Source organism: Lepidochelys kempii, chromosome 23, assembly GCF_965140265.1.
Source record: "Lepidochelys kempii isolate rLepKem1 chromosome 23, rLepKem1.hap2, whole genome shotgun sequence".
NCBI lineage: Eukaryota > Metazoa > Chordata > Testudines > Cheloniidae > Lepidochelys > Lepidochelys kempii.
The window spans coordinates 4,263,546-4,280,268 of record NC_133278.1 but is presented as its reverse complement, the minus strand read 5'-3'; the positions used below and the strand labels follow the sequence as shown (position 1 = coordinate 4,280,268).

The 16,723-nt window shown below is 51.3% G+C and overlaps 1 protein-coding gene across 2 annotated transcripts; it reads right to left on the bottom strand.

Annotated features, from left to right (window-relative positions):
* Positions 1-11,085, bottom strand: LOC140902053 (NTPase KAP family P-loop domain-containing protein 1-like). Of its 2 annotated transcripts, none has more exons than XM_073321686.1 (4): positions 11,007-11,085; positions 4,647-4,778; positions 2,677-4,466; positions 1-1,448 (listed from the first exon to the last, which is right to left on the bottom strand). In XM_073321686.1, the coding sequence occupies exons 1-4, from the start codon at positions 11,047-11,049 to the stop codon at positions 1,113-1,115; spliced, it is 2,301 nt and encodes a 766-aa protein (XP_073177787.1). In that variant the 5' UTR covers positions 11,050-11,085; the 3' UTR covers positions 1-1,112. The 2 variants fall into 2 exon arrangements, with proteins under 2 accessions (XP_073177787.1, XP_073177788.1); XM_073321687.1 differs by lacking the exon at positions 11,007-11,085 and adding an exon at positions 4,880-4,956.
* Positions 11,086-16,723: the final 5,638 nt, after the last annotated feature.

Sequence of the window (16,723 nt, the reverse complement as noted above, 5' to 3'; positions counted from 1 at the left end):
TTACCTTCCTGCACAGACAGCCAGGCCCACCATGGAACCAATTTCTGGGGGCGTGGGGGGGTGGGGGGGAATGTCACAGGTAATGTGGATGATTCTGCTACAGAAGCAGCCCAACCATGGTTCGAAGGCTTTTTAGCAAGAATTCTTCTCCCCACCAGTCAGCCCAAGAGGAGTTCTCCAGGGCAGGTTTAGCTGCTTGTGCTATGCATTGGGAGCGGGATTGGGGCCTGGAAGTGCTCTTATAGGCAGAAAAGGGACTCTATAAAAGCTTCTCCTGGCCAGAGTCATGAGTCCAAAATACAGGGCCAGGATTTTTGGGTTCTATTCCCAGATCCAGCACGGGCTTGCTATGTAACCTTGGACCCGTCCTTGCTCCATGCCCCTCTTAAGTAAAGAAAGGATTAAAAACAGTGACCCATCTCCGATGTTATGCATGAGGATTAACTGGTTAATATTGGCCTAGTGCTTTGTAGACAGAAGGGTGGATGACCCTCTTCTGTCACTTCTGACTTACAATAGTGTGAGATTGGAATCCTGCCCAGTTGATCTGTGGAAACATGAATCCACAGGCCTCTACCCCCAGCCTCTGCCCATGCCTCACTCCCCATGCCCTGCTGCAAGGGATAGCACATGAGAGAGCTCCCTGGACTGTGCTACCTTCAGGGGGCCATCATCCTGGTTCCACTGTGGCTGGGGACACAGCAGATGGGGCAAGTTTTGCTCTTAATGCTCCAGTACAGGTAGGAAAGTCCATGCGCTAACACGTGCCCTAAACCCATTTTGCAGATGAGGCAATGGAGACCCAGAAAGAAGGAGCAAGTTGCTCAAAACCACAACAAGCCAGGGACAGCGCTAGGAATAGATCCCAGACATTCTGATTCCCGGTCTCCTGCTGTACTAACCAGACAAAACTACTGTGACATCCAGTGTCTAAAGATCCACTGTGTTGACATGAATGTGCCCCAAATCCCTGAGACACACTATAGTGCCCCATTCACATTGCTAATTGTTCCATAGCCAGCATATTGCTTTGTCCGTGACATGTCATTGACAGTGCAGAGAGGTAGAAAGATGGGGAAAGTTCAGATCTTGCTTCCAGTCTTGTACAGGACTCAGATTTCTCTCTTCTCCCGAAGCTCTTCCCTGGAGATGTTCAAAGACAGCCTGCTCCCTCTAGCCACGTTCTCTCTTAAGCCAGACACGTTCTTCTGAGCCTCCTGCCTGACATATAATGGGACCGAGGATGCAACAGAAGGGGATGAACTTGGCTGGGGAAGAACTCCAAGGAAATATATGCTAAAGAGCGTCCACTCGCCAAGGCTCATGCTGAGGGCTTCTTTGATTTCATTGTTGTCACTGTAAACCAGGGCACGGCCATTTAGATTATGGTCCCTCAGTCTCTGTTGGTACTGCAGGACGTTTTCTTCCTTAAAGCCAACTGTTTCCATCTGGAAGAGAAGAGGAAGCTTCCATTAGCGCCATACATATATTTGAAATGTTCACAACACATTCTTAGGAAGATTCCGTGATGGCTCCAGAGAGGAACCTGTGTCAGCTCATTCAGATTCTAGCAAACAAGATGTGCCAGCCAGCAGGTTGTGGGACTATCAATAGTATCTGGAAAATCCCTCTTGTGTATGCTGGAATACTACTGGAGGTACCACCGATCAAGTCGGTATGACAAGTACAGTCGATCGGGCAACTAAGGGGGAAGGTCACAGTGTGGTGTACTGAGGAGTGTGTTGGAATTGCAAGCTATCACTTTAAGAGCGAGGGGGTTTCCTGGTCCTGCTTGCAGACTAGAGGGCTCTGTAGGGAAGCATGCAGAATCAACCTGCAGTGGGGTGAGTTGGGCCTTGCTACCTTAGGGAGCAGCCTGCTTTGTCTCCTCTGTTTATTGGTTCTTGTGTGTTATTCTGGATTCTAAGAAATAAAGTGGTGTTACGTTACAACCTTCCAGCAAGAGTATTTATGTTTTTATCTCATATCTCTGTGTGCATGCTGTGAACATAAGAGATAGCTAAGAATCTTCCATAGTCCTAAAACAGACAGAAGTCATTTCAGAGAGTAAAGGAGGAACCCCTTGGAGATCCAGCCAAGGGCTTTGGGGTCACAGAAAAGAGCTCCAAGGATCAGAGTTGTTGTTCCAACAAGAAATTTCCTGGCCCATTTCAAGCATGTACCAAGTCAGGAGCATCTAGAGTTCCCTAAAAGTAGGGGGGGGGGCCCTCACCACTCCTTCCCCCGAGGCCCTGCCTCCATGCCACCCCTTCTCCCCTTGCCCTCACACCACCCATTCCCCTGTGGCCCCATCCCCACACCACCTCTTCCCGTTGATACCCTGTCCTCCACTCGCTCATCCCTGCCCCCTCCTCCTGCTGCTCACCCCTTAAAAGTGATGGGGCTCTGGCCCCTTGCCCCCCCAGAGGATAACAGTCAATCCTAAACCCTGAGTCCAGCCCTGCGTCAACAAAAATGTTCTGTAGCACACATATGGTTTGCTTTTGCAAATGCACCGGTTAGATGGGATAGTTTTCTCCCAGCTCCAGTGCCCGTCGCCCTCATCTCCCTCTCAGCATGAGGAGCAGCTGTCACGCGGCTTGCTATTAAGTAGCATGGGGACAGTCTACCTCCTGCTGACTCTGCGGGGTGGCAGGAAGCATGAGAGTCACCTACCTCTCTGCAGATATCATCCACCGTCATACCCAGCAGGGTGCATGTCGTGAGCCTGTTGAACTTCTTTGTCCGCTTCAGGCTGTGACTGCCACGTTGCAGCTCCATCTGCCTTTTCAAGGACAGGTCTAAGTTGACCGTGTAGGGCAAGTAGAAGATGGCCTCCTCCACCCGAAACCTGCTGCTCAAGAAGTTGTGGAAGAGCTCAGGATCCTGGTCCAGTTCCAGAAGCTTTTCCATCTGGCCTTTAAGCATGTCCAGCTCCTCCATGTACTTCTCGTAGACCTCCCACAGAAACATGTCAGGGGGAAGTGGGCTTCCTTGGCAGCAGGCCAGGCTGCTTCTCTGCTCCTCATCCTCGATGCACTGCAAGACCCAGCTCAGACGGCATGGCCACTGGTTGGCAAGGAGCACCCAGTCCACCACCTTCTTTGGACACACCTTGTCCTTGGGGACGTTATTTGCCATGATCCTGATGGTGATGGTGATGGTGTTCACGATCCGCCGCATTTGCACCACATTGTCTGTCATGTATTCCTTCAAGGAGTCATCCAGGAGGTAGTCAAATGCTTCTTGAATGAGGTCTTTGGCTCTGATGCCTTTCCCATAGCCGCCAGTTCCTGGTTCCTGGGTTCTGAGGTCTCTGACAATGAGAGGTATCTGTCTGTCATCTGCACCTGGATTCTCTGCTTCATGGTTGGCAGAATCGTAGCAAGGGACTGAGAGAAATTTGGAGTTAGCTTCCATCTTGGGATCCTGCTGGAAGCCTACCTCCTCCTCTAGGTCTCTCTCTTGCCACTTCCGGCGCTCGGTGATGTCCCTGATCAGCCTCATCTTGGTGACACAGTCCATCCGAGGGACAGAGAAGGGCAGGGTGACAATGCGATTTAAGAACTCGTAGCCATTGTTGGCCATGCCCTTCATGTACAAGGAGCTTTCCACGCAGTCGACAATGATGCTCGGGTCAACAGCCAGGATGGAGATGAATGGGGCATTGTAATCCGAGAGGAGGATGTTCATGGCATCCAGGACGCCGACCACCTTGTCAGGGCTGCACCTGTCCAAGTGAGTGATCTCTAGCACCACCTGCAGCTTCCGCCGCTGGAAAATTTCCATGAAGTGAAGGAACCTGGTGACTGTCCTCACTTCGCTTTTCACACAGCTCATGAAGCCCAGCTGAGCGCTGAGATCCGTCCGATTCATCTGTCTCTCCAGCTGGGTCTTCTGGGTGATGATGACGTTTCGTACCACCATGATGGCGACCCGAATGGCAGCGGCCGCAGAGACGCCAACAGCCGTCACCCCGATGCCCTCCACGACAGCTATTGCGTCTCCCGAGGCATCCCCAATGGGGATCCCAACCACTAGGAGGAGAACGCCCACCCCAATAGCTACCACGGTCACAAGGATCACAGCAGCCCACAGGGGGAGGCAGAGGTACTTCTTGCTAACCCATTCCTGATCCCCTGGTCTCTCGATGATGCCACATTTCCTGCCTACGGCCCTGTAAATGCTCACAGGTAGGAGACCAAAGTGGCTTTCAATGCCATCACACAGTGTGGTGATGAGGCCTGCCCACAGATGGTCGCTGCCCGCATACTCCCAGGCACTGAAATGGATGAAGACATGCTGGACATTCTTTCTCTGCTTCTGCTGCTCTGTCAGGACCGGCCGGTAGAAGATCATGAGAAACAGGAGCTTGAGCAGATCCCAGCCAGAGCTTCCACGCTGCTTTTTCCCGTTCCGCCGAAATTCCTGCTGGTCTTTCTTTGTTGATTCGCTAACCATGTACTCTGCCGTAAGAGAGGAAGGCATACATTAGACACCGGGCAGCACCTTAAATCTTTCCTCCTCGAGGATCTTCCAGATTGACAATCCATCCCTCCCAGGGAGCGTTCAAGAATGGGATAAGGTTGTAATCCCCATCCTCTCCCATCCCTTCCCCTCCTTATGTTCCCCAGGGCAGCACTCACGCTGGATTTTCTGTAAGAGCAGGTTTTTGCAGTGTCCCCATGGTGCATAAAACCCGACAGTCACTGGTGTGGGCACACTGTAAAGGGCCTTTGTTAAGGCGAAGCAGTAGACGTCCTCTTTGGTCTGGAACTCTGCAACAGAGACAAGGGAAAACACGAAGATCAGCCTCACCGAGAGCATCAGTGGTGGATGCTGGATTACTCCCGTTCTTTTCCTTGTGAATTTTTAATACCTGGCAAAGGTCCAAGGCCCACCATGATCCTGGCCTCTGCACTGAGATTCCCATTAATTGGGCCACTTAGGGTATGTCTATGCTGGAACTGGAGGTGGGATTTCCAACTCTGGTAGACATACTCACGCTAGTTCTGAGCGAGCCAGCATGCTAAAAATAGCAGTGTCTAGCTGCCACACGTGTGATCCCATCTGAAACCCTCTTAGACAGGTTTCAGAGTAGCAGCCGTGTTAGTCTGTATCTGCAAAAAGAAAAGGAGGACTTGTGGCACCTTAGAGACTAACCAATTTATTTGAGCATGAGCATCCGATGAAGTGAGCTGTAGCTCTCAAAAGCTTATGCTCAAATAAATTTGTTAGTCTCTAAGGTGCCACTAGTACTCCTTTCCTCTTAGATATGTTCTTGGGGCAGCTAGCCCTCCTGCCTCCCACACTAATGTAGCTGCAGTGGAGGAAACCACAGAAAACCCTGGAAATGAGGAGTAAATTTTTAACTGGGAGAATAATTAGCCACTGGAACAATTGACTAAGGGTTGTGGTGGATTTTCCATCCCAGACAATTTTTAAACCAAGACTGGATGTTTGTCTAAAAGATCTGCTCTGGGAATTATATTGGAGAAGTTGTCCAGCCTGTTCTATGCAGGAGGTCAGACTAGGTGATCACAACGGTCCCTTCTGGCCTGGGAATCTATGAAATCCCTGGTGTGGGGGGGAAATGGGGGACAATGGTATGGGGGTGGGGGATATGGGAAACGCACAGAGCCCCTGGCATTGGGGGATTGATAGGGGGAGTTTCAGGAAGTCCCAAAATAGTGGGGGATGGGAGGATGGCACGGTGGGGGGAAGGGAGAAATGGAGGGATATGCAAAGAGACCCTGGCGTGGCCAATAGAAGCAACAAAGTGTTATTTAAGTTGTTATTTTATTAATAAACTTGCACCTTGCTATGTCAGGAAGAAAGACAACTTTACTACAAAGGGATTTATGCAAATAGCGGAAAGAGACCTGATGAGAAAACAACACTCATCGAAGCATCTGTTGCAGAACACTTGGCATCCTGATGGCACCATTTTCCTATTAAAGTTTTAGGAGGAGATTAGCGCCCATCTCTGCCTTGGAAAATTTCCCCAGCAGCAGTCCTTGGATGCAATTTGGATGTTGCATGCTGTCTTCTTGTGGGACAGCAGGTGATGCTGTTGCCAGTGCATGCTGCATGGCCACTAGATCTGGCGGCCAGTGCTTTCAGATTGAGTGTAGCTGCTGAGCTGTAGCTGCTAAGGATGCAGCTGGTTAAAAGACGAATTGACCGAACATAGAATCATAGAATATCAGGGATGGAAGGGACCTCAGGAGGTATCTAGTCCAACCCCCTGCTCAAAGCAGGACCCATCCCCAGTTTCCCCCCAGATCCCTAAATGGCCCCCTCAAGGATTGAACTCAAAACCCTGGGTTTAGCAGGCCAATGCTCAAACCACTGAGTTATCCCTCCCCGTCCCCCCACCGTCACAATCAGGTCCGGCCGGTCTTGTCCAGCTGAAGCTCCAGCAAGGGACTCATCCGAAACGGGTGGTTTCCACTCAAGGATAAGGTGACACTGCTGTCCTGGGAGCGAAGGCCGGGGCTGTCAGGCCCTAAATCCCACATCCCGGTCATCGCCGCCCTGTGTCCCTCGGTGGCATCCGTGGAGCAGAGGGACTCCTGGGCATGAGGACAGATACGGCCCGCCAGCCCTTGGCATCTCTGCGATGCCGTCACCATGGCCTGCTGGTGTAGGATTGGGCCTGGTACAAGGTTTGAGGCCTGAGCCAGAGGCTGTGAACCAAAGTCAGGCCACATAGTACAGCAGATGCTTACGAGTTCTCTGTCCAGGACATGAACTTGGCAAAGTTGTTGCTAGAGCACTAGGCTCTAGATATTTACGGAAATATAGGCCAGCTAATACAAATACATCCCAATCGAGTACAAGATAAGATGGTTTGACAAAATAATGCATAGAAATTACGGTGGGTCATCAGCTGAACGTGAGCTTCCAGTGCAGCACCGAGGCTAAAAAAGCTAATGGGATCCTAGGACGTATCAGGAGAATCTTGAGCAGGAGTAAAGGCAGAGGTGGAAGTGGGCCAGTGCGGGCTGGTACAGCGTACTGGTAAGAACCAGCCGCCAGTACTGGCCCACACGTGGCCAACCCTAAAGCACCGCTTCACGTCGTTGCCTCTTTTGCTCCCCCAGGTCCAGCAGCGCTACTGGACCCGACCATTGGGGCTGCCAGTGGGGGGCGGGGAGCAAAAGGGGCAGCTGCCCTGGGCAGGCCTGGCAAGTTAAAAGGGTCCCAGAGCTCCTGGCTGCTGTGGCAGCAGCCAGGAGCCCTGGGCCCTTCAAATCCCCACCAGAGCCCTGGGGCTCCCGGCTGCTGCTGCCACAAATGGGGCCCCTGAATGGCCGGCTGAGGGAGTCTGGTTCCCAGCCCTGCCCCTTCCGCCCAAGGTCCCAACTCTTCCGGGGGCCAGAGCCGCCCCCACACCTTGCCCAGGGGGGACCCAGCATACCAGTAAGTCCCTCTACTTACTTTCAGCCTGAGTAAAGAGGTCATTTTACCTCTATATTTGGCACTATTCCACCACTGCTGGAAACCTGTGTCCAGGTCTGGTGCACACAATTCAAGAAGGATGCTGATAAATTGGAGAGGGGTCAGAGCAGCACCATGAGAATGTAGTGTGACAAAGTTCCTTCTCTGCTTTGGTGGGTCCTGCGCTTTCTGGCAGATTTGCTCACCTCAGAGGTCCATGGCAGCCCTCAATTTGGCCACTTTTGCTAGTGGGCTCAAACCTGCCATTCACTCAGCTAACCTCATCACTGGCCAGCATGGGGGAAAGGGAGAACAATCTCTGCTGTCCCACCTAGTGGGTCGGGGACAGGCCAGATCCCTTTCCAAATTAGACCTTCCTTTCTGGTGTTGCTCACAGACCAGGTCAACGCCTTCTGTGTCAGATAGGGAGTTGGGAGGATGAGTTGGGGGGGGAATCTGAGCCCGCCCTCTACTCCGGGTTCCAGCCCAGGGCCCTGTGGAATGCAGCTGTCTACACCGTCTCCTGTAACAGCTGAGTGACAGCTACAACTCCCTGGGCCACTTCCCCATGGCCTCCCCCTAGCACCTTCTTTATCCTCACCGCAGGACCTTCCTCCTGAAGCCTGATCACACTTGTACTCCTCAGTCCTCCAGCAGCACGCCTTCTCACTCCCAGCTCCTTGCGCGCCCCCTCACTAACTGAAGTGAGGTCCTTTTTAAACCAGGTGCCCTGATTAGCCAGCCTGCCTTAATTGGTTCCAGTAGCTTCCTAATTGACTCCAGGTGTCCTAATTAGCCTGCCTGCCTTAATTGGATCTAGTAAGTTCCTGATTGTTCTGGAACAGCTCCTGTTATCTTACCCAGGGAAAAGGGATCTGCTTATTCTGGGGCTAATGTATCTACCATCTATCACTCTCCTGTAGCCATCTGGCCTGACCCTGTCATAGTAGGGTTAGAAAACCTGCCCGATAGATCGAGCTCCTTGAGTCACTCACTATTACCTTAACAAAGAGAAGGTGAAGGGGTGACATGATCCCAGGCTATCAGTACCTCCCTGGACAAGAAATATTTAATAATGGGCTCTTCAATCTTACAAAGAAAGGTCTAACATGATCCAATGGCTGGAAGTTGAGGCTAGACAAATTCAGACTGAAAATAAGGCATACATTTTTAACGGTGAGAGTAATTAACCATTACCACAATTTACTAAGGGTCATGGTGGATTCTCCGATAACCACTGACCATTTTAAAATCAAGATGGGATGTTTTTTCTGGAGAAATCTGCTCTAGGAACGGTTTTGAGGCAGGTTTCTGGCCTGTGCTGCACAGGTGGTCGGACTAGATGATCAGAGTGGTCCCTTCTGGCCTTGGGATCTATGAATCTATACTGTGGCTTCACTTCGATAGTTACACTAGCTTTGATATGGGGCAGCTACATCTACCCGGGCTGCAATCACACCTCCTGACTGCAGTGTAGACAGATGCTGAGAGGCAGCTGAGCTTCATGAGACGTCTCGGAAGCCCATAGTTTTCAGAATATCTTAAAACGCAATCATCTACCCAGTGAAAACCGGCGTAAGGAGGTTTAAAACAAACATAAGGAATTACATATTCACTCAACCCACTCATGAACCTGTGGAACTCATTGCCAGGGGATGTTGTGAAGGCCAAACATGTAACTGGGTTCAAAAAGAATGAGGTAAATCCATGGAGGATAGGTCCATCAATGGCTATTAGTCAAGATGGTCAGGAACATAACCCCATGTTCCGGGTGTCCCTAAGCCTCCAACTGTCAGAGGGATCACTCAATAATTGCCCTGGTCTGTCATTCCCTCTGAAGCATCTGGCACCAGTTGCTGTTGGAAGACAGGATACAGGGCTAGATGGATCATCGATCTGACCCAGTATGGCTGTTCTTATGTTTACTCTGCCCCTGCCCCCCCACAGGTCTCATGCTGGTCTCTAACAAACACTGAGCTTGGTCTCAGGAGAGCTGGGTTCTATTCCTGCCTGTCCCACAGGGTGACCTTTGATGAGTCTCTTTATCTCAGTTTCCCCATCTGTAAAATGGGAACAATGATACTGATTCTCCTTTTTAAAGTGCTTTGAGATCTACAAATAATAGCAAGGGATTATTATTAACTATTCAAACACTGGCTAGCCAGATAAACCAGCCCGTTCCTCTTTGAATCGTATACAATTCTTGATCTCAGCGACAAAAGTCAGACACCTGGGGAAGTGACATGGGGAATAAAGGCCACTATTTGTGGTCATCTTCCTGGCAGAAATCCCACTGAATGGGAGCCATCTACCCACATTACCAGGAATAACAAGGCTCCAAAACTCCAGCTGCCAAGCTGTTTAGCCATCTCGTTCAGGCCAGCCGCCCAGTGATTCTCCCAGATTTTCAGGGCATCTTTGGGCATGTATTTAAATAGAGGCAGCCCCACGCTCAGCCCTTCTTTATCCATCCCCTTTCCCTCCATTTGCACGCAACCTTCAAATAGCCAAAGGTTCCCCTTTTCCCTCCCTCCTTGGTTAAACAAGCTGATTAAACAGCAAGAGGCGAGGGAGTGATAAGTGCCAGCAGGCGGAGTCACTCGGCTTTCAGGATTACAGGGCCAAGTAACTCCGCTTTTGAAACTGTGCCAGCCACAATCACACCTAAGGGAAGGGCTGGAACAAGAAACCAGGCCCCATTCCTGCAGGATATTGGGGCTCCCCCCCCAGGCAGATGGTCTCCCCCAGCTGCTGCTCTCCCAGGATAGAATCCTGTCTCTCCCCTCCCCAAGGCAGGCACACAGCCTTCACCCGCTTGCTGCCCCGTAGCCTGCTGTCTGACGGCAAAGCAAGGCCCATAATAACCCAACAACGCAGTCCCTGGCATCTGACCCTTGGAAGGCAGATCAGTAGCCCTCTATGGAGGGCTATCTCCAGGCCTTGCCTCCTTGCTGGAAACACCCATTTCTACAGATGCTAACCTTTGCTTTAAATATATATTTATCCATATTAAAGCATCCAGATCTCATGACTAAAAAGGAGACTTCCCAATGGGGCCCTATGCAGTGCTGTCTGCCTGCGACACGTAGCTCCAAGAGGAGCGAGCAGCCCTCGTTCGGGGTAGCGATATTAGCTCTGATGATGATGTTATTGTTAACAGCATTGCCAGTGATTACTTGTATTATTTGTAGCATCTTAAGGCACCCAATGAAGGATCGGGGGGGGGGGGGGAGCGCCGCTGTGCTGGGTGCTTACATACACGAAGAGCTTAACGTCTAGGTAAATACCCAGCCCACCACCAACCGTATCAGGAGAAATAGCCAGACATTCTGGGATCAAGGGCAGGACTGGAAATGTCGCAGGTCTCAAGTCCTTTCACTTCCCCACCCCAGATCACAATGAGTCATGGTGGCTTCCAGCCATTCTCAGATCAATACAGCTGCCTCCCTGATAACCAGGGCTGGTTATCAGGTCACATGGACCTGGCTTCGGCAGACCAACCCTCCATGCCTGATGTGGAGCTGAGACCCAAGGACTCTGTCCATAACTAGCCAGCTGGTTACCTTGGGCATGGGAGACCATCGCACTGGGAATTCCTGGGGGCATTCAAGGGCTGAAGAGGCTTGACTAGATCAGCCAGCTAGGGAGGAAAAAAAAAATAAACAGAATGCAGAGGAATTACCAAGAGATCCGAAGATCAGCAAGATGCCTTCATAGGCCGTTCTCCTGTAAAGCTTCTCCAAGACAGAGCAGATGAAGCTAACCTGAGCTATTCCAGCAGCAGCAGCCAGGATGGGCTGTGAGAGGAGAGACAGCCAGTGTATCTGCAGCCTAGCAGGGATCAGATCTTGAGGAGGACACAGAGGTTTCAGAACCTGGCTCCACCAGCTCATAGAATCATAGCAAAGTAGGACTGGAAGGGACCTCAAGAGGTCATCTAGTCCATGCCCTGCACCGAGGCAGGACTAAGTATTATCTGGACCATCCCGGAGAGGTGTTTGTCAAACCTGCTCTTAAAAACGTCCAGTGATGGGGATTCCACAACCTCCCTAGGCCATTTATTCCAGTGCTTCACCACCCTGAGAGTTAGGAAGTTTTTCCTAATGTCCAACCTAACTCAGGACAACTCTGCCTCCGCAGTCTCAGGGCTATCCTCAAAGCTGAGCTATTCCTGGCCTTTGTCACCCTTCTCTGCTGCCCACCTCGGTCACAGCTGCATCTGCCCTAGAGCTGGTCGTACCTCGGAATTTCCACCCCGTTTCCTTTCATCCCAAATCGGAAGAAAAAAGATGAAATTGTGAAGATTTCCTGCAGAATGAAATTTGCGAAGAATGGTTTTGGAACCACTTGCTCAAAGCGGTTCTCTTTGAATATCACATTTCATAAGGCTCCATACATATATGGTGAAATGCAATGCTTCAACTTCTTATCATGTATAAGCCCAAAGGGCTTTGATTATTTTTCATTTCAAATAGAATATATTCTGTAATGTTTAATAATGTTTCGTTTAGAGTATACACTGAGATGAAGCCCTTCGGCTTATAATACATATGCCCAAAGTGCTTCATCCCAATGTGTTATAATAAAGTCAAAATGATCAAAGCGCTTTCATAACTTTGCATCAAAATTGGATGAAACTAACATGAGCCCCACAAACACCTTGACTGGTGGAATCTGCATCCAGCTGACTGGCCACTGCTAACATCACCTGCATTTTCAGCTCATCTTGCTTGAGCTATTGCACGTCCCTCCTCAGTGGCTATCCTGAGTCCCCGCTGCCACTCTCTGACCACATCAGCCCCAATCCAAACACACCTCCCCGGCTCCCGATTGCCTTCAGGATCCAGTCGGCAAACTTGGCCTCGGCTCCAGCATCTCCTACTGTCTGGAATGGCTTCCTTGGGTCTCATCAACTCTCCTTTTCGTTTCTTTCAGCCCTCAGATGCAGACACCACAAAATCTCCTTTGCGTCTTAATTTCTCTGTCGCTTGGCTATTCGCTGCCTCACGCATGCTATGAATCAATATTTATTGAGCACGAGCAGTGCGTTCACGCTTTTACACAATCCATGTCCCTACACACTTGTGACCTAAACAAACGCTGCAGCACTTTCCAGCTGCAGATCTCAAAGCACTTGCCCCAGGTGGTTAAATCTTGCTTGCCTGCCTTTTGCAGACAGGGAAAGGGAGACCCAAAAAGACCTCCCCAAGGTCACACGGTGAGCAAGTGCAGGACTGGGAAGACCTGACATGCAACCCTGTGCCTTATTCACCAGGTCACAGGAGACCTTATACCCAATCCCATACCTGATCCACTAGACCGTACTGCTGGCCTCTAAGTTAGCCACAGAGCTTGGAAACAGATGATTTAGAGGTTGGGGCTAGCTACAGAGAAGAGGATAAAAAGTTTATGGCACATTAATCCTCCCCCCCCCCCCCGCACACACACACACAATCCCTCTCAAATCAGGACACAAAACCCATGAGAAATACTCCCAGAGCAGAGATGAAAACAGCACTCACCTGTAGCACAGCCTTCAAGGAAGGGCAAAGCAAAATCTGAGCTCAAAGACTCCAGCCCAGCTTGGCACCCTCTCTGAACTTTGTCCCTTACTTCCGAGATAACAGAACAAAGGCTGCTCGGGGCCTTTTATGCTCCTGATCAGGTTTCGAGCAGTGAACTCAGATCTCCAAAGCTGTCTGTGCTTAGAGCCTGGCAGAGCCCTGGCAGGTTGTGGCAGGCAGGAGTATAGGTCATCCCTCCCACCCAGAATCACATCCCCCCAAAACACTTGGATTTGCTTCCTACACCATCCCCATGTCTCTGTTAGAGCCTAGTTTCTCAGCCAGCAATTCCAAGCCATTGCCAGGACAGGCTGATCCAGACCACGGGGACAAACCCGCCACCGTTACCATGGGCTTAGTCTACTTGGCAAAGTTTTACTGGCATAGCTTTGTTGGCTAGGGAGTGTGAAAAACCCCACACACCCAGCCGACATAGCGAGGCCGGCAAGACCTCCAGGGTAGCCACGACTCTGCAAACAGAGGAAAGCGTCTGTCAGCTTAGCTCAGGTCGTCCGTTAACGCTGGCAGAGCACCTTCCGGCAGCAGTCTCCAGTAGGGGGCGCTGCCGGTAGAATTATATCGGCCAAGGCTCTGTAGTGTAGACGAGCCCATAGCTAGGCCCCAGGTCTCAACACAGAATGATTCTGCTCTCTTCTATTCTTCAGGGCTTTGTCCAGCCTAGTGTAAACATCCCAAGCAACCACATTCCCTCCCCTTTCCCTTGGGAAGACCATTCCTCAGCTACAGCTATGCTATAAACCCTCTATGGCAGGGCATTAACTGGCCCCCAGCTATGGGGGTTGGCAAGGTCCTTTCCCTAGAGGCAGGTTATTCCTTAGTAGAGGCTCCTTGCACCTTCTTCTGAAGCTCTGCCAGAGAGAGGCTGCTAGACTGGCCATAGGAATTGCGCTCGCACACTGGACCAATGGTTCCCTTGGGTCTGTTTGCAGAAGAACATTTAAATAACGTCCCTCACGTGTTGTGAGTTAATGCCCAAGGCTCACAACTCCCTAGTAGGAGAAGTTTTACAGATTGGGAAACTGAAGCAGGGAGCGCCGTGTCTTCCCCAGACTCAGGCAGCAAGCCAGAAATGGAAACCCAGAGTGGTAGGGTTACCCCACACCACCCCAATCAAACCCCAGCCCTGCTTGAGCTGGATAAATGCAGGCACCTGATCTAAACTGGCCATCGGGTTTATTTACCTGTTCCGTGCACACAGGCAGCTAAACCTGCCAAGCAATCAGTTTCAAGCCAGGGAAGCATGGCTGCTCAGCTGCAGTTGAGGAGCCTGGAAAAGCAGGTGAATGAACCCTCCCTGCCTGTAGCCCTGAGCTCAGAAATTTCCCCTACCTTTATAAGCAGAAGCTGCACATACCGGTCCCCCGGCCCCCAACCACCACACACACACTTTGGGACTGGTGAAGGGCGTGAGAGCTGTCTGTGATACTTATTAATCTGACCCATCTGTCTGTCTGATTCTTCCTGGGTTGCTTGCTATAGGATTGCAAAGGATTCATTCAAACAGGGGCCAGATTGCACATCAGCAAGAAAGGGGAGCGTCGTTTCAGTTACCCCCATTTTCCAGTATTTAAAGGACAGTGCAGAAAAGCAACTGCTTTGAAATCTATCTCCGACCCCCCTGGAGAGCTGGACAAACCCGGCTCCAGGGGACGACAAAGGACTTGGCAGGTTTTATAAAAAGAGGCAAAGTTGGTGCAACAGTGGTCCCAGACCCCAGAGATGGGAAGGCTCTGGGATGAGACTGACCCATGTGAAGACCTTTGATGGGGTGAAAAACCCTTTTCTCTGGCTACGCCTTATTCCCACCGATAAGCACAAAGGAAACTTTGTTTTGAAAAGGCCGTTCGGGGCACTGCATCCACCCAAGGAAAGTCTTGGGGGGAGGGCCTGCTGAGCAATCAGAGGTGGGCAAGACACTGTAGCCCTGACCCCCATCTGAGAGTGGTGGAACGACATGATTCCACCCAGGGGAGGTGAAAGCAGGAGGCCTGACAACTGGGAGGTTGCGCTCGGAAATCAGGCCAGGGTCCAACGTGCAGGCAGGGCGGTGAACCGTGGCATGCACATTCAAGTCATAACAAGATCGGTGAGACGGTTCAGGTGGAGAAACACAATCGCAGCACCTTAGAGAGAAGCTGCTTCAGACACAAACCCCTTCAATAAGGTGACATCGTCCTGGGGTGTATTAAGAGAAGTGGCAGATGTCAGACATGGGAGGTAATTGTCCTGCTCAGCTGGAGCAAAGTGTCCAGTTCTGGGTGTCACATTTTAGGAAAGACGTGGACAAATTGGAGAGAGCCCAGAGGAGAGCAACAAAAAGGATCCAAGTTTCAAAGACCTGACCTAAGAGAGTCGTCAAATATGTTCATGGCTGTTATAAAGAGGCTGGTGACCAACCGTTCTCCATGTCCACTGAAGGCAGGACAAGACGTAATGGGCTTTATCTGCAGCAAGGGAGACTTAGGTGAGATGTTAGGGAAAACTTTCTAACTCTCAGAGGAGCGAAGCTCTGGAACAGGCTCCCAAGGGAGGTTGTGGGATCCCCGTCATTGGAGGTTTTTAAGACCAGGCTGGACAAACACCTTTCAGGGCTGGCCTGGGTTTACTTGGCCTTGCCTCAGCGCAGGGGGCTTGACGTGATGATTTCTCCAGGTCCCTTCCAGCCCGACATTGCTATGATTTTTAGGGGCTGCAGCAGAGTCTAGCCATAGCGTGGACTGTAAATGCCAAAGGACTCGGAGGATCGGCACATTTGAGAACCAAAGCGATTTGCTCTTTCAGAGAATCAAGCCACCAGCGGCAGCAATATCATCTTCAAGGCACCAGGCATTCACGGCACCTGCCAAGCTGAGGATACACACATCACCAGCTTCACGACACCGGAGGCCTGGGTTCAGCTCCCTTGAATGTTTCCACACTGCGGGATGGTGCGTCCTTTGGATAAGGAGCAGATCTATAAATAAGGCCCGCCCTATGCTTCTAACTGTTGCCACTCTCAGCATGGCAATTGGGGAGTGGGGTTTTTGGTTTTTTGCAAGAACCCCAGTGTAGACGCAGTTATACCGGCAGAAAAGTGACACTGCAAAATTGGAGTGGGTGCAGCGAAGAGCCATCAAAGTAATTCAAGGGCCGGAGAAAACCCCTGATGATGAGAGCGTGGATCGCAGTACCTCCGTGAGGAGAAAAGAGCACGTCCTAGAGCAGGGGTGGGCAAATGTTTTAGCCCGAGGGCCACATCAGGGTTGCAAAACTGTATGGAGGGCCGGGTAGGGAAGGCTGTGCCTCGCAAACAGCTCCCTATCCACCCCCTCCCACTTCCCGCCCCCCCTTAGAACTCCCGACCCATCCAACCTCCCCTGCTCCTTGTTCCCTGACTGCCCCTTCCCAGGACCCCCTGCCCCTAACCACGCCTCCCAGGACCCCACTCCCTATCCAACTCCCTGCTCCCTATCCCCTGACTGCCCCAACCCCTATCCACACCCCCACCCCCTGACAGCCCCCCCCCGGGACTCCTACACCTATCTAACCCCGTTTCCCATCCCGTCTGCCCCCCCCAGAACCTCCACCCCATCCAACCACCCTGCTTCCTGTCCCCTGACTGTCCCCCGGGACCCCTGCCCCTTATCCAACCCCCCCCCCATCATACCGCTCAAAGCACCAGGACTGGCAGCCACAGTCTAGAGCACCAGGGCAGG

Excerpts from the sequence above, each read along its gene's own strand:
- LOC140902053 (XM_073321686.1), bottom strand. The coding sequence starts at position 11,049 with ATGCCCCCAGGAATTCCCAGTGCGATGGTCTCCCATGCCCAAG. Across the intron at positions 4,467-4,646 it reads GCTCTTACAGAAAATCCAGC|AGTACATGGTTAGCGAATCA; the intron begins GTGAGTGCTGCC and ends CTCTTACGGCAG. Across the intron at positions 1,449-2,676 it reads TGGATGATATCTGCAGAGAG|ATGGAAACAGTTGGCTTTAA; the intron begins GTAGGTGACTCT and ends CTTCTCTTCCAG.